The sequence below is a fragment of the Lissotriton helveticus genome, chromosome 1_1 (genome assembly GCF_964261635.1).
Source record: "Lissotriton helveticus chromosome 1_1, aLisHel1.1, whole genome shotgun sequence".
In the NCBI taxonomy this organism is placed as follows: domain Eukaryota; kingdom Metazoa; phylum Chordata; class Amphibia; order Caudata; family Salamandridae; genus Lissotriton; species Lissotriton helveticus.
Genome location: NC_136057.1, coordinates 2,001,651,074 through 2,001,668,033, shown reverse-complemented (window position 1 = coordinate 2,001,668,033; position 16,960 = coordinate 2,001,651,074). Strand labels below are relative to the sequence as shown.

Below are 16,960 nucleotides of genomic sequence, written 5' to 3'. Positions count from 1 at the left end.
CCCAGCGCGTTAAACCCCCGCTCTCTCATTTTAGGCAATGCAGAGCTGTACAGACCTTCAATCCCAATTCCATACAAGCCCATAGCCTGAAGCTGGCATGTCTAGCTGAGGGGACCTTTTTCAGACGGACTCCTTCTGCTGTTTGATGACCTGGCTGAGGCCAATGGGACGCACGCAGGGAATTCTCTCCTAAATTACATCCGATCAAGCATAAAACCTACAATGACCCGGACACACCTCACTTACTACAAACGCTGCTTACACATGGAAGGGCAGTGACGTGCATTTATAGGGCCCTGCACAAACGGAAAACATCACTTCTCCTGACACGGAAGGGGCAATGGGAGGCCGATGTTAGATGGGAACTCACCAATGGACTCACTGTTTACTTAAAGTTATGGATATCTCTCCCAATGCACACCTCAAATACTTGCAATATAACATCTTACACCACACCACACCTACCTAATCACCACCCCCTATACCCCCAACGGTCGACTGCATGCTCACAGGGACAATCTGCACCTGCCAGCGGTGTATCGAGGTCAATGCACGACTTCTACCATATAGTGCGGATCTGCCCGACAATAGTGATGACTCACATATCTGATATTACGGGTAAGCAGATTCCCCTGGTGGCAACACGTTGCCTCTTGGGCCTGGTAAAGTGCACTAAACAGACCCAAAATATGCATAGATTCATTGGCCTAGCTTTGAGTGCAACAAGACGCATTTTCATGGCGTAGAAGTCCCCCCAAAGCCCCTTTGCTAGGACACTGCCTAAATGACCCATGTAAGGGAATATATGCAGAAATCAACACCCTGCCTGAATATCACCACACAAACATGGAAGCCCCACAATCAGTACACTGGGAGCGGTATTTTAGTGAGGTAGATACAAATCTGACCAGTGACTGCCTTGAGCCTTACCTGGGTATCACTGGTACATCAGCTAGGTAGGCAGTTCTAGTAGTTATACCACATAACTCGGGACGAGAAAGAGGTTGCCAGTGGTCATATTGCAACCCTCTGCCCCTTGGGTGTTGCACAAGACCCCTAAACTTTCTATGGGCTGCAGTGGCAGGCTACGTATCCCCCTGACCACTGACGAAAAATCAGACGGTCAGATGTCGATATGTTTGTTAACAACACGTTAGGTTTATGTTCCCTGGTGTCATATCTTCTGCCGTCATTGCTATGTATTGCTTTGTACGATGCAACGGGGGATCGGGTCAGTCTTGTTGTGCAAAAAGGTTGTATGTCCAAGAGTAATGTCCTCAAAGCAGAAATATCAATAAATACTGTGGGAATTAACCGGTGTGGTGAGAGCAGGGCAGCAATCTTCCCAAATTTGAGTAGGCAGACAAAAGAGTTTTCATGAAGTATGGAAAGCTCTTGGGAGCAGATTTATTGAGGTGTCACCTTGGCATTTTACCACACACTGATTCTCCAGCAAAGAAAACATGTCCATATTCACCAAACTTGAGAGAACAAGTAGAATGATATAGAAGGTTGAATTATATGCAGGCCCGGTTCTAAAGGGTGGGCCAGGCCCACCCAAGGAATATCTGGGCCACCCTAGTCTATACTGAACTGAAAAACAAGCGGTTTTTATCCTAATGTTCCACAGTGGCACGCAGCCCCATGGGCTCCGACTCCTTGTTTATTTCATTATTAACACCATTGACACACGCTAGTTTCAGGCCTGGGGACAGAGGGGAAATCAGCTGGGATAGTAGCTTCTATGATGTACAAATGAACAGCACAAAAATCCTGAACACTTTCACTCACTCACACTTAAGAGGATGCAGTCTACCAACACTAGGTCCTTAGGAGTTGAAAAAAGTGACATGACCTAAACACTTTGCAAAGGATTACATTTTCCCCAAAAAGTTAGTGAAAAGGTGTTTATAATTAGGATATAGATTTACTCAGGGCTTGTTCTTTTCTGCCTGCTGTAAGGACATTAATAACTAGCAGTATTACATAAAAAACAAATGTAATGGATAAAATTAACAAAAGAAATGTTTTATCTTTTCCCTGGCTAAATGAAAAAAAATTCTACACAGCATAATTCACACCACATTAATTTGTATGTAGATAGTTACAAGTGATAGAATGATTCCTTGTGCAGCAACCTATGAGCAGGGCCTCTACAATTATGTGACTGTCCGGATGTGGCGTTTTTGGCATGGTCATGGATTTGCCGCATTTGCCACATAAACTATGTCCAGTGTTAACAAGTGTAAAGATGTCAAAATAATGAACAAAAACCTATCAAAGAATGTGCTGCATTTTGCCGCATAGTTTGCCTTTTCATGCTGAATAATTTGATCAACACTGCCACATAATTTGGCCCTCCCATACCACATAAAACCAGGGTCCTGCCAATGGGTAAGCAGCAGGACACCTTTTTGATTCTCAGCAGGATTATCTCAGGATTTCATTCTTATGAGGCTTATACAATGGGTGTCTCATGGTCGACTAATAGGAACACTTGTGGTAAAATATGAGTAAGCAGATTCCACATGAAAAAAACAATTGGTAATTTATTTTAAGATTATAAAAAAAATTCTATAGGACCTGAAGGTTACAGCTGCTACAGGCTATAGCACAAACAAAAAAGGAACTTAGGGAATATAATCTAACCAATACTGAAACATAGTTGAGGTGCTTTTTAAAAAGAGAAAGCATTTTAACACTATAATAATACATCAGTTATGTGGAAACAATACAGCACTTTGTATTGTTTAATATTAATGAACATTTAAAATTAATTGAGCATTTTTCATAGTACTGTGATGTTTTTTTTAAAGCACCTTATCTGATGCATTTCAGTACATTTGCAATATGAGAATTATGGTTCATAGTGTGCACCCATTGTACCCTTAACTTATAGTGAAATCTTTGGATTTAAAATGAGTGACTTAGCAGAGCTACGTAGAGCACAGTATAGTGTTGTCTAGTCTGAGCACACCTGCTCTCTATGTTTGTTCAGTGTAGGGCACAGCCATATTATTTCCTGAATTAATAAACCTTCTTCTATGGTTGGTTCACTTACTACTCAATAAGCATAATTTACACAACTGCATGCCAAACACAATTTACAAAGCACCCAAACAACTATGTATTAAGGGGGCGATAGGAATGCTAGATGTGTCACCGCCAGAGGTAAGGATACCAGAGGACGAAATGGTCAAAAAAGCAATATCTCAGACAAAAAGACTTAAGACAGCTTCAAAGCCGGATGGAAGAAAGACAGACCCAATAGAAAATGGATCTGGAGAGGAACCATTTACCACCACCCTAAAGAATTATCAGCAAGATCTGCTTTCCATAGGTCCAAATGAACATTTTCCAGAGTGCACTACACAAGGGTTCAGCTGTGCAAATTTGGGTGTAATAATAGTGAAATGTGTCCATGAACCTGTGGGTGAGAAGGTACTTTACCCACACACGGAGCAGTTGCTTGATTATAGCGAAATAATGGGAGTAGCTTGATAAGAAGCTTGGGTTACACTAGCAAACAGGAATACAGCACAATGATGGGGCAGCCCATCATCACCAGACATTGAGAAATGGACCCCACAATATGGACGGGTGTATGGGGCAGTGGACAGAGTGGTATATCAAGGTAGGGGATGTCCCAAACATGTGAAAAAAACCATGTGAGATATGGGAAGAACATAATGGATTTGACGAAGTATGAAGAGCAAGTCAAGTGAAGTGGGAAATTATGCACCATGGCGCTGTTAGCTAAATGCTAAGTCATTACAGAAACTCAAAAATATATCCTGGGGTGAATATTTAGTAGATGAAACTACTTACAACTGTACATGTGGATTATTGTGTCATTTTTCATGTGTTATTTCCATATTTGATCATTACTACAACATGTACATTTTGCAGAGACTCCACATGTTCCTTTTGTAATGTCATGAAATGTTCACCAATTATTTGAATGAACATAACCATGAAAAACTCAACACAAGTATTTTCTAAAATTGCATTCATCCTATAAACTATAACATCTTGATTAAGGTTCACCTACCTTTGTTTATGTAACCAAATGTACATCCCTGGATGGCAGCCAAAATTTGGTAAACTTTATGAAAAGAGAAATAGCCCTAAAACGATTATGCCATATGGTCCAATATTGTCATTGAGTTGTCCTGGTGACATCATAAACCACAAGCCAAAGACTGAGTACTTTATACGCGTCATTAGAACAACTGGATGGCAATTACACCTGGTACAGTTATTTATTGATTATATCCCATGTTTATGTTTGTATAGTTAGCTTGAAAAGACTGTTTACTTCTAAGTGCAGCTAACAATGGCACTGAGGGTAAATAAAATGTTTAGGTCGAGTATACACATTATTTCAATAAATTGTTAATAAAACCCAACAGCAACAATTTGCAGAGTTCGCCTAAAATTTTGTTTCTCAGATGGTTGAAAATAATACTAGACAAAATGCCACATAACTATCATTTGTGCGGCATAATTAGATGTGTATAATTTGACCCTCCCATGCCACTTAATCCTAGTCACCCTGACCATGTTAAAGTGCTGCGAAGTGGTTTGGGGAATGTCAAGATGTTGTTAAAATTTATATTGTACAGATGAGCATGAAATATTTTCCATATTTCCCAGTTGCTTTTGAATTATGGGTTTTTATAATATTGCATTTTGTGCAATAACAACACTAATACACGGATAGCCTTGCTATATTATAGCTTCTTATATCAATCCTTAAAAAGCCAACCCTCAGCTTTGAGAAGGGCTAAGAGGGCATGATATAAAATGAATGGCAGAAAATGTTATTTGGGAAAGTTATTTAATATTGTTCACAAGAAACTAATACGCAATTTGGTTTAGGTAAACAAATCACAGCACCTTAGCACCGTGCTCCAAGACGTAATTCATAAATCCAAGACCTAATCCACCAATCGAAGATTGTAAATTTGCGGGTGTTTGCGTAGGCCATCTCTACTGTGTTCTTACTGATGTCATCTACCAATACCAAACATTCCAGAGTTATAATATGGACAATGGGGAGAAAAGAGAGCAATTCAATTATGAAATGCCAAACGTCAAGCAAGGAGGGATGGTTTAAGATCAGGGCCCTGGGAGCCACGATAATAAACCCACTCCATTCCACTGTACTCTGTCATGTACTAAGGAACTAGCTTAGGTAGATCTTAACACCCAGTGGTAAAACTCCATCTACAGATAGTGCCCAACATTGCTATCCTTCGGCACCCTTTTATGACCTTGTGCATATACATCTTATATGTTGTAAAAGGATTCAACAACTATTTATGGTAATTCCATTACTGATGTGAGATTCTTGTATGACCAGCGTCCGAAAATATATTGAAAAACATTAGTATAACAGGTCAACAGAGAACGTTAGTATATGTATTCCATTTCATGAAGCCATCAGCTAAATGGGAACGGCTGAAGAAAAAACATGGTTTAGTTAGTGGATTAGCTTATACAATTACTTTTGGAAATAGAGCTGTGCAAGTACACTCAGTAAGATCTTCCCACACATCTCTATCAGTTCCCTCAGGTCGTTTGCTTCTAGAAGTCAGGGTTGCTAACTGATTCGTGTCCTGCGGTGCTGATGTCACTGATATGCTAACAATAAGGTTTGTGATACAATATTTGAACTTGGAAAAGTCAACAAGTTCCTAAGAAAACATAAAAATCACTGTGTTTAGTTAGCTCCTTCTCTTGTGGTTGAATGTATTAATTTAAAATGTGATCAAACACCTGGTAAAAAAAACCAGCCCAAACTCAAGACAGCGGAAGTGCAACTGCATTCTGCCTGTAATCCTAATTGCTATAGTTATTCAAAGAGTCAATTACATATGTTAACTTTACGAATCAAATTCATTTTGATGACTGGGGAAATCCTATTTTATCTTTGTGAGCATCTGGCATACCTCTTATTGTATTAAACACGTACTGTATTGATAAGGGAAAATATACACTTTTGTAGTTAAAAAGTTAGTCCATCAAATCCAGGAACACAAATTTTCATTTAGATGCATCAATACTTCAAACTCTTTGGAGGTGGTCCATAGGCGCCAACCACACAGAACAGGATATTTATGTCAAATACCATTCTTTTTTTTTTTTTATATAAATCTTTTTATTTCAAAAGTAAACTTAGTGACCAATACGCACAATGGTCACATTTGTTGCTGATTGCATATTCACGGTAGCAATGAAGTACACAATTGCTGGTCCCATAGCCCACGAGATGGTATCAATACATAGCATTACGTATTTCAGTCAAGGCGTTGTCTGAACATCAAGGGCGGGGTAGCGGGGGGTTCACATAAGTTGCCTCGATATTCGTTCCAATTGGACCACACTGCCACCCATTTCCGGGGGCATCCCCGGGCCACGTACACGGTCTTCTCCTGCAGCATGCACCAATCCATATCTTTCTTCCATGTAGTGAGCTTTGGAGGTGTATCTGCTCCCCATAGGCGTGCAATATTACGCTTTGCAATTGCTAGACCTAGTGACACCCACAGCCTGCCCTTGGTTGATAGATCTGTGGGTTCCCATATATTTAAAAGACACCTTTTCGCTTCGGGACGTAATTCCACCTCCCAAGCCTCACGCATACAGTTGTGTACTTTCTGCCAGTATGCTTGCACTAAAGGGCACTCCAACATTATATGGAGAAAAGTCCCCACCCCTCCACACTGTCGTCTACAAAGCCCGTCCTCACTTCTGCCCATCAGCACCAAGCGGGTGCCGGAGATATAAACACTGTGTAGCACCTTCAACTGCACCAGCCTTAGTTTCGCTGATATTGCTACTTCCTTGGGAGAGGCAAATGCTTCCCTCCACTCTTCGTCATCGATTTCAAGACCATCCGCCTGCCACTTACTCCTGAGTGTCAGCAAGGGGTCTGGCGTATGATTAATACGTTTTTTATATGTAAGGGAGATTGCCTTTTCTGGAAGATGGCCATCCAGTAGTCTGTTCTCCAGGGGAGAGGATTCTGGGGCTATCGTCCCGGGCGGGATGTTGGCTCTGACGGAATGTCTAACCTACATGTAGCGAAAGTGCTCTGTTCATGATCATATGTGCGCTGAAGCGACTCAAATGTAATCACACCATCAGGTCCCCATAGGTCTTTTATATGTGAGATTATAGGTGGGGAATTCCTATCACCCGACGCCCGAGCCATCTAGATTTCTTAGGAGGGCAAGAGGTTTTAGATTTTGTCCAAAGGACAAGTAGACAGACTTATGGTAATCCGAAACACTGCTGTTCAACCCTGTTGGTCACAGCTATGTTAATCAGTAGCTCTGAGCAGTTTATTGGCAGTGTAAGGGTCAATGCAAAAGCTGGGGTCCTGCACTTTAATTTCCCCAGAGCAGAAGAACAAAGCTGCAGCCAGCTCCATAGGCTCGTGTGGCTCCCAGCCCCCCCCCCCCTTCCTTTTCTTTTCATTTAGAGCATGAGACAAACATCATGCTTCTGCAGCTCCGGAACACTCACAGCACAGGCATGTAAGAGGCTGCCATATCTGCCTCTTGGCCCCTTGCTCTGACTTGAACTATATGACCCCTGCCTTTTAATCTCTGCTCCACTCTTGGGCCTCATAGGGCCCCAAGCTCCCTGCTCATCCTCAACTCACCTTGCTTTTTCAACTCACTTTGCTTTCCTTCTCATGCAGCTCGTGCCTCCCCTTCTTTGCACTTTACCTTTCCTGTACACCTTATGTTTCACCGGCTACCTAAACCTGCTAACCCCACACCACCACCCTCCACAGCCCTCTCTGACAGCCTTGACCCGCTCCCCTTGGCCTCTCGTATCTTACGTTATCCAGGGCTTACATTAAAGCTCATTAGTTTCTCCATGAGGCTTTCATGCAGGCCTAAGGTCACCCCCATTTCTGTCCTTGCACTAGGCCTCTCATCTCACTTTGTGCATGCACCAGGGGCATTTTGAACACACTGCCATAGCAATCACAGCAGCTGTGGAGTCCTTGATGGGCCTCTTCAGTTTGCAGGTCGGCACACAAAGGCCCATAATGGATTTGAAATTGAGTGATAGGGTGGATGAATAGATGCATGGAAGAATAAGTGAAATAGTGGATGATAGATGCATGGATGAATGAGCGAAAGTGTGGATGGATAGATGCACGGATGAATAAGTGAGAGGGTGGATGTATAGATGCATGCATGAATAAGTGAAATAGTGGATGATAGATGCATGGATGAATGAGTGAAAGGCTGGATGGATAGGTTCATGGATGAATGGGTGGAGTGAAAGGGTGGATGATAGATGCATGGATGGATGAGTGAAAGGCTGGATGGATAGGTTCATGGATGAATGGGTGGAGTGAAAGGGTGGATGATAGATGCATGGATGAATGAGTGAAACGATGGATGTAAGGAGGGATGCGTGAAAGAATGGATGGATAAGTGCAAGGGTGAATGAAGGGATGGATGAGTGGATGGGTGGGGTGAAAGAGGATGGATGAGTGAAAGGATGGATGGCTGAATAAAAGGGTGGATTAATGGGTGAGAGAGTAGATGAATGGATGGCTGGGTCGGTGGGTGGGTGGATGGCTGGGTCGGTGGGTGGGTGGATGGATGGATGGGTGGGTGGGTGGCTGGCTGGGTGGAAGGGTTGATGGGTGGATAGTTGAGTGTAAAGGTGGATGGAGGGATTAGTGAAAGGGTGGATGGATATATGAGCGAAACGGAAGATGGATGGGTGAAAGGGTGGATGGATGTGCGAAAGCATAAACGGAGGAAGTGAAAGGGTAGAAGGATATATGAGTGAAAAGGAGGATGGAGGGATGATCTAAAGGCTGGATGGATGGGTGGAGGGATGAGTGAAAGGGTGGATGAATATGAGCGAAAAGGAGGATATGTGGGGTGAAAGGAGAGATGGATGTGCAAAAGGATGGATGAGTGATAGAAGGCGGGATGGATGAGTTTGATCGATAGGTTTGGAGTTGGAAGGATAGGTTTGAACAGGGGCTTTGTGAATGCCCCACTATAGCAATTACTGTAGAGGTGGAGCTCTAGGTGGGTTTCTTCTGTCTGCAGCTACACAGACAAAGGCTCATAATTAATGTGAAAGGGTGGGTGTGAGTGAAAGAGTGGATGGATGGATGGATGTGTGGGTGGATGGATGGATGGATTTGTGGGTGAAAGGATGGATGATGTGTGGGTGAAAGGATGGATAGATGTGTGGGTGAAAGGATGAGTGAGTGTAAGTGTGGCTGGCTAAAGGGATGAATGAGTGACAGGGATGGTTGAGTGACGGGATGGTGGATGGACAAAGGATGTTATAATGAAGGAAAGTGAATGAATGGATGCGTTACAGGGTGTATGGATTAGGGTGCGAATGATGGATGGATGAGTGGAAGGATGGATGGGTAGAAGGGTGGGTGGATGGATGAGCGAAAGGATGGATGGATACGTGAAAGGGAGGGTGGATAGATGGATGGAGTGAAAGGGTGGCTATATGGATGAGCGGAAAGATGGACGGATGGCTGAAATGGTTAGTTTGGAGATGGATGGGTAGGTTTGGATATGGATGAGCGGAGGGACTGACGAATCAACAGATGGACGAACATATTGGTGAAAGGCTGATGGATGAAACAATGAATGGATGACAATGTAAAGGTGAAATGCTAGTTATCAGTGGGTGAAAGGATGAATGGATAGATGCTTAGATGGAAGAGACAGAGCAATTCTGGAGAGGATTCCAATGACTTTTTTCGCTTGCTTGGTGGCATAAGAGCTTTGGATCAAAGTGTGTGGTATTTTAATTTTCTGATTACTCACTTGGCCTGCACTATGCTCCTTTCTCTACCTGGGGACTATCAGGTAGGCGTGGTGCTGTTTGCCAGCGCGTTCTTACTAGACAGACAGTATTTGGTCTCATAAAGGCCACATTGCCATAGAAATTCCTGGCACTGAACAAAACTACTTTGTAGAAGAGCAGAATGCTGTCACACACAATGAAGCCAGCCGATAGATAGGAAGAGAAAGCATTTTAATAAAAACAAAAAGGTCTTGGTTAACTCAGATTGAATTAGGGGCTTAAATGTTAAAGAAAGTCACAAAAGTGCACCCATGATATATTAATCTTGATTTACGTTTTTCATGAATTCACATGAATTTCCTTAAGTAGGCCAGAAAACCATAATCCTAGAAAATATTTGTGAATTGCATTTTAGCATGAGCAAAAATGAATGTGCCCCAGTGGAAATCTGTTGAGTGTTTACAAGTTCACTTTTTCTCCAACCACATTTTTCCCAGCCCTGGAAGAAGCTTTACTTCTGCCGTTGTCAGGGATACATTTACAACCTTTCTCAGTATGAGAAAAGATTACAGAAGAGCTGTGAAAAACCCCCAAAAGTCAAATCCTTCTATAGTATTAGCCTGACATTAACCAGAGAGGCTATTATCAGAGCTCTTCTATAATGAGATTGCTGCCATTATTTTACGGTGCACTGTGTGGCACCAAAGGGACAAGTGGATTTTGTTACAGGACAAGTAGATTTATGAAGCTACTTGTCCCATGGACAAGTACATATTTCATTAAATTCCACACCCCTGGAGATCCCTATCAGGTCCCAGTTATGGAACCCTTTGGTGCGCCCCAATGTACCCAATTTTTCAGAGACCCAGAGGGGGGTAGCCAACATCAGTCTGTCAGCCCATCCCAGTTTATGTTGAACAATATCCCAAAGTTGGTGGAGTGTCTAGTGGGCCCTGTCAGGGGGTATCTATTTGGTTTAGAATAGAGTGCAGCCTCAAAGTTCCCACCCAGGAGGAGCCACCTATCCATCCTATATCCGGGATCTTCCCCCCCGCTGTATGTGTCCTGATTTATAGCTGAGAGGTGTGCTGCCCAATAGTATTTCCGAATATCTGGGAGCGCTATTCCTCCGTCGTACCAACCCAATGTGAGTTTTTGGAGTGATTTTCGGGGCGCACCGACCCACAAAAGGTCTCTTTGGGTGGCTTCAAGTTCCGTGACGTATTTATGTGGGACTAAGTCGGGATAGTTCTGAAGGGCATATAGAAAACGCGGCAGCGCCATCATCTTAAAAAGCGCTGCCCTGCCCAGCAGGGACAGCGGGAGTTGCTTCCAGACTGTGGCATCCCTTTTGAACCTTTGCAAAGGCTGTAGGAGGTTCTTTTCATAGCACTTCGTCTTATTTTTAGAGATAAAAATCCCCAAGCACATGAATCCCTCCGGGACCACTGCGATTGGACACGAGTGCGGAATTGCCGGGGAGTTCCCGTGGAGGACGTAAAGGAGTGATTTCCCTCAGTTAATACTGTAACCCGAGTTCCTCCCAAAGCTGGCGAAAATGTCCAATGCCACTTTAATGGACTTGGAAGTGGACGCGAGGTATAAGAGGATATCGTCCGCATAAAGCGAAATCCTGTCCTCTCATCTGTCTGTCCATTTAAGTCCCCGCAGGTAGTGATCCGGTCGTATCCAGGCTGCCAGCGGCTCTAGTGAGAGGGCAAAAAGCAGAGGTGAAAGGGGACAGCCCTGTCGCGTTCCCCGTTCCAACTTGAACACCTCCGAGATTTTATTGTTCACAACCACCTGTGCTAAGGGCTCCGTATAGAGGAGGCGTACCCAATCAATAAAATTAGGGCCAAAGCCCAATTTTTTCAGGACCGCTATCATATATGGCCACTCGAGCGTGTCGAATGCCATCGTGGCATCTAACGATACCACCACCGCGTCTTCCTGGATCGTGTGGAATCGTCCTAGTACTCCGTGGAGGCGTCGCAAGTTGAGCGCGGTATTGCGGTGTGGCATAAAGCCTGATTGGTCTGCATGTACTACGGTGGTGATAATCGGCTTAATCCTATTTGCCAGCACCTTCGCGAGGATTTTAGGTTCCACGTTTAATAGTGATATCGGCCGATTAGACGTACATAGTTCCCTAGGTTTTCCTTCTTTAGGGATGGCCACCAATGTTGCTATGCGCTGGTCCCTCTGGAAGTATCCCTTGGTCTTTGCTATCCTCAAACATAGTTTTAAGGTGGTGACTCGGACAATCGGGCTTGAGCTTGTAGAGCTCAATAGGGAGGCCATAGGGACCCATGGCTTTCCCAGGACGAAGATTTGTGATCGCCTTGGCCAATTCCTCCACTGTTAAGTGCCCCCTCCAGAGCCTCGCTATCTTCCTCAGAGAGGGTCGGGAGCTTAATGTCAGTTAAGAGTGCTGCGAAGTCCTCCTCAGGAAGGTCTGACCTCCTGCTATACACTCCTTTGAAATGGGCATCAAATTCGCCTATGACGTCGCTCTTCCACCACTCTTGCTCTGGCCGAGCTGCACTGGTTACCCATTCAGCAGAGGATCCGGTTCAAATCTCTGTGTACCGTTTTCAAGGCTGCACATGGCTTGGGTCCCAAACCCCTGCAGGCCAAGTTCAAGTGGTATGAACCTACACGGGTCCTCCGATCCTCTTCCACCAATCTTATTAGTATACCCAGGATCAGGAAAGCCACCTATGGTGGCAGAGCTTTCAGCATAGCGGCAGCCCACCTTTGGAATAGCCTGCCTCTGGCAATTAGGAAAACCAACGAACTGATGCTCTTCCGCAAAAGGATCAAGACCTGGCTATTTCCTAATGTCTCACTTCCATAAAGCCTCCCCCCTGTTTTTGCCCTCACAAACCAGCCCATCAGTTGCATTTTTCAGCGCCAGGATGCCCGTAGGGTTACAGCGCGCTTTAGAAATGATATAAATAAATAAATAAATAGGATCTCTTGAGGTTCAACGATAAGGTCACCTGAGTCAGTCCGAAGCTCAGACACCACCTTCTGCGCCTGCTTCTTTTTATCTAACCAGGCTATTAACTTGCCCGCTTTGTCTCCTTGGTCATATAGCCTGCCGTCTCTATCCCTTGCCAGTGTTTTAGCCGCATCGGTGGCCAGCGCCTTGTATTCCGCCGTTTTAAGCAGCATCCGATGCAGTCAAAGGCCATTCTTAAGTACATGAGGCAAAATGAAAATTACAAATACACACACTTTAAAAACCTAATTAAAGCATTATTCTAGCTAATCAAAACTGAAAAGTTAAAACATATGACATGGCCTGGTCACAAGTTAAAAAGCGGGTTAAAATGGTGACTTGGAGTGTTTTAGTCTCACTGCTTTTGATAGAATCAAAACGTCACCTATGTTTTGAGAGCAAAATCTACCCATGTAAAGAATGTTATTTAGTAAATCGGTCAAGTGTTGGAAGCATAAATCCTTGATAAAGTATGTGTGGATGCAGCAATGTAACGAATCTTGTTACCCTGCACCACAGTTTGGCACTGAAAGGCCTCTACAATATACTCGGCAAAAATTGCCACGGACTTACATAGAAGGTGCACTAACAACACTAACTAAATAACTACAGCAGGGACCATTGTGTGGAACCCGCTTACACTACAGCTCAAGGAATCACACACATTCTCCCGTTTTAAGGGATATTTGAAAACATACAAACATGTTGTTAGACCAGTGTGTGCTCGAAGGGGAAGCTTCAGAGGCCTGCTGCTTTGGTAATGCAACCCCCAGCCTCTGCAGCTAGAAGCTGATGGCAGCCCCCGGTTTACACGCCCCACTTTTGGCGGGAAGACTTAGAAAGGCTAGGAGGTGGGAAACCCCTGGGCTCGGTATAACCACCTAGTGGTGATACCATGTACAGAGCCAGCTTCCTACATATTTCCTTTCCCACTTAAGCAAAAGACAAGTGATATGACTAGTCCACAGGAAACAGACATTTACAGAGTATTACTTAGGCATTCTTTGTTTCTATCTTTGTACAGCACCTTTTCTCCAGAGCAACATCATATGTTTTGCAAACTAGATAACAGCATTTACATCAACAATTGGGTTGCAAGCAACAGGGAGCCTAGGAAATGTTTTAAATGTTAGTCAGAAAATACAGTGTGTCAGCAAGTGTGTTGAGCGAGTCAGACATCTCCAATTGGCTTTTAAAGGTCATCTATGCTCCACACCAACCCCCAAGAAATTATTTTCGAAAATGGTACCAGTTTATTCATTTCCCAGAACAATTTTCCAAAAATATTACCTAAAAAGGTTTGGTTATACGGATTCCTTGAAACAAAAATAAAAGAAACTCATAAAACAGAACTGATGCAACACAGAGGAGCATTATTTTTCTACACTGGCAAATCATTAAATTCTCTGTGAGAGATGTATTTGCTGCTACTTCAGGCTGCTTTTAAGGCTGGTTAGGCTAATGATCCCCTGCCATGCCCAGCCCTGATAGCAACCTCTTGACCCTCAGCTGGGGCGGCTCCTCCGCTGGAGCGGAGTGGAGAAGCGTAGCCCCACTTAAATTCCCCCAAAGCCCTAGAGATGAAACATAAAATGGTAATTTATTACCATTTTATTTTTCATCGTCCCGAGCCGAGCATCAGGACGGGGCGGCTGCTGATTGACAGCAGCAAGGAGGAGGGTGGACTGTCTAATGCATGGTTTAAAGTGTGCATGTCTTTTTGGCCAGCCGTCTTTAGACAGCCAGCTAGACATGCGCACTTTAAACATCTCTAACCCAGCTGTCGTAAGACAGCTGGGTTAGAGAAAGCCTCCAGAGGGCTGTAAAGCGCCGCGAGAGGAAGCTCACATCAGTCCTAGCGCTGCTCTCATGCTGGTGAGAGGAGGGCTACGATTGGTGAAGGGAGTTGCATCATCCTGTTCCTGTGGGTGTCAGAAAAACAACAGCTCCGGACCGAAGGACGTTGTGTTTAGTAAGACTTTCTATTAATTTTGCGCGTGTGCCCGGCACCCTCCCCCACACTCCACCCCACCCTCTCTCCCCCAATGTCCCCCCATTACTGATGCCATCCACCATTGGCTCTCAGCCCATCAGAGGTTTTCCCCGTGTCCCAAAGAGCCAAGCTAGCAGGTTTCATCATCTGCAGGAGCATAAAATAATGCAAGACTACAAGGGATACGATAGTCTCAACGCCCACATTAAAAAGTGACATCAAATTAAGCACCGTCTTACCCATACGAGAAGGAATCGTTCGATCTCCACCTTGAAATAACAGAAGCTGCCAGTCCTGCTAAGAGGGCCGTGCAGTCGAAAAACATATGAAAGGAATCCGATATTAAGCCTAAACTGAAAAACAGATAAAATACACATCATCAGCACTTCAGCCATGAAAACATTTGGGTAAGCACTTCATCAATATTAACATAAGCAGCAAAAGGGATAATGGAAAACAAATAATCACACAATATATCTGTTAATAAAGAAAACTTGCACGAGAGTGGAACAAACTCTGGTCGTGCTGAACCTCCTTCTACAAGACCACTCGATCTACACACAGGTTTGCTTCAAGAGATGTAGTATTCAAACCCGCCCTTCAACCTTTGCCGTATCAGCGATAAATATCTTCCTCGTCATTCCCTAATTACACATAAGTATCTTCATCAACGTTAGGGTGTATTTTATATGTTTCGTTGTTTTCTCCCTCCAGGAATCATCAGTTTCCTATTTGCTCCCAGTGATCACCGTTTTCCATACTCCCACTCTACATTATAAGGATATTCCATCCTTGCTTACCCATATTTCTTTGTTCTTTTAATCATTATCATATTTCTTTGTTCTTTTAATCATTATCAATCAGCCTTTTGTCCTCACACAGTTTATCAGTATCCTCGCTCTTCGTTTCTATGACTCTTAGGAACTATACATTGGTGGCCTCCACTGTGTGCAAAATGTTAGTTTAATCCTTCAGATCCGAAAAGACTGGGATACACCCAAAAAGAATTGGCTTCATTGCAGCAAACAGTTCACGTGGTCGCATACCCTCCTTTGGGCTTATACAGGTTTTAAAGCAGGGTCATTGGTTACTTATTTCAAAACGAGGTGGAACAGTAAGCTGGGCGTCTCAATGTAATATTATCAGGTCTCTAACACTGATCTATAACAAAATACAGAGTAATAGTTCTTTACCTTGTTGTGTGCCCCTCTGCCTCTAGGTTTTCATTGGCACCTATGTCTGATCCTATCTCCTGCCCAACAACAATGCTTTCCTGAAGACAAACCTCCTTTTCAGGTCTACCTTCACCTGCTCTAAAATTACAGGTCGTCTTGTATGCTCAAGTGATATCTCTGCATACAAGGGATCCCTGAAATTCATGCAAACAGCAACGAAGGCCTCAGTCAATCGCTCCAGGCGTAAAGCAATCGTAAGTGGCAAGATAGCCAGAGTGTGCCCAGATCATAAGATCCATATGCAGGTTGCACTGCTTCTGCAAGAGGATGCTTCTTTCCCACAGGATTCAATGAATGCATCCTTCCAATACTGGTGCAGGCCAGATAGCATAGGAGATCCAAAAAGTGGTCCTTGCTTCCAGCATCCACTTTGACCTTGCAATCTTTATTTCAATATTGTCCTAAAGGAGCTACAACCAGTTCTGCTCCCTTCACCTGGCTACCACCACTAGGCACTGTGACAGATAAAGAGTGTAGATTTAGGGACTGAAAGAGTGTCGGCAGCACACTAATGCCACTGATTATGTTTAATATGGATGGCGTTCCCAAGATCTACCATCATTTGAATAATAACAGGAAGAACACTGTGGAACTGGCTCGAGGCAAACAAGTGAGAAAGGGAAGCTCATGACTGTCTCTTATAGGGATGCAATTCACAGATGTCAAGAATCTCCCATACCTGTAAAACATCATAGAAACTAAGGAAGTAACAATAAACTATCTTGAAGAACATTGCAAATCTACTGGGAAAGGGCTGACAGGTTAATAAAATCGGATGTATCCAATAGTATTTACTAAAGAATACATCTATTTGCCAACTATCCCATAACATTGCAATAAAATTAGTACATTCTCAGATTGTATATGTCAGCCTTTGTCTCTTACATCTATTAAAATGTATATGTGGCT

At 43.6% G+C, this 16,960-nt stretch overlaps 1 protein-coding gene across 2 annotated transcripts in view; it reads right to left on the bottom strand.

Annotated features, from left to right (window-relative positions):
* SLC30A7 (solute carrier family 30 member 7) overlaps positions 1-16,960 on the bottom strand; it is a 228,986-nt gene that overhangs the window by 184,499 nt on the left and 27,527 nt on the right. For both annotated transcript variants that reach the window (XR_013594931.1, XM_078644589.1), the window contains exon 3: positions 15,056-15,169. Coding sequence is in view for 1 of the 2 variants with exons in the window: in XM_078644589.1 (XP_078500715.1) it covers positions 15,056-15,169 (114 nt within the window). In the remaining variant the exon portion in view is untranslated. The remainder of the gene's footprint in view (positions 1-15,055; positions 15,170-16,960) is intronic.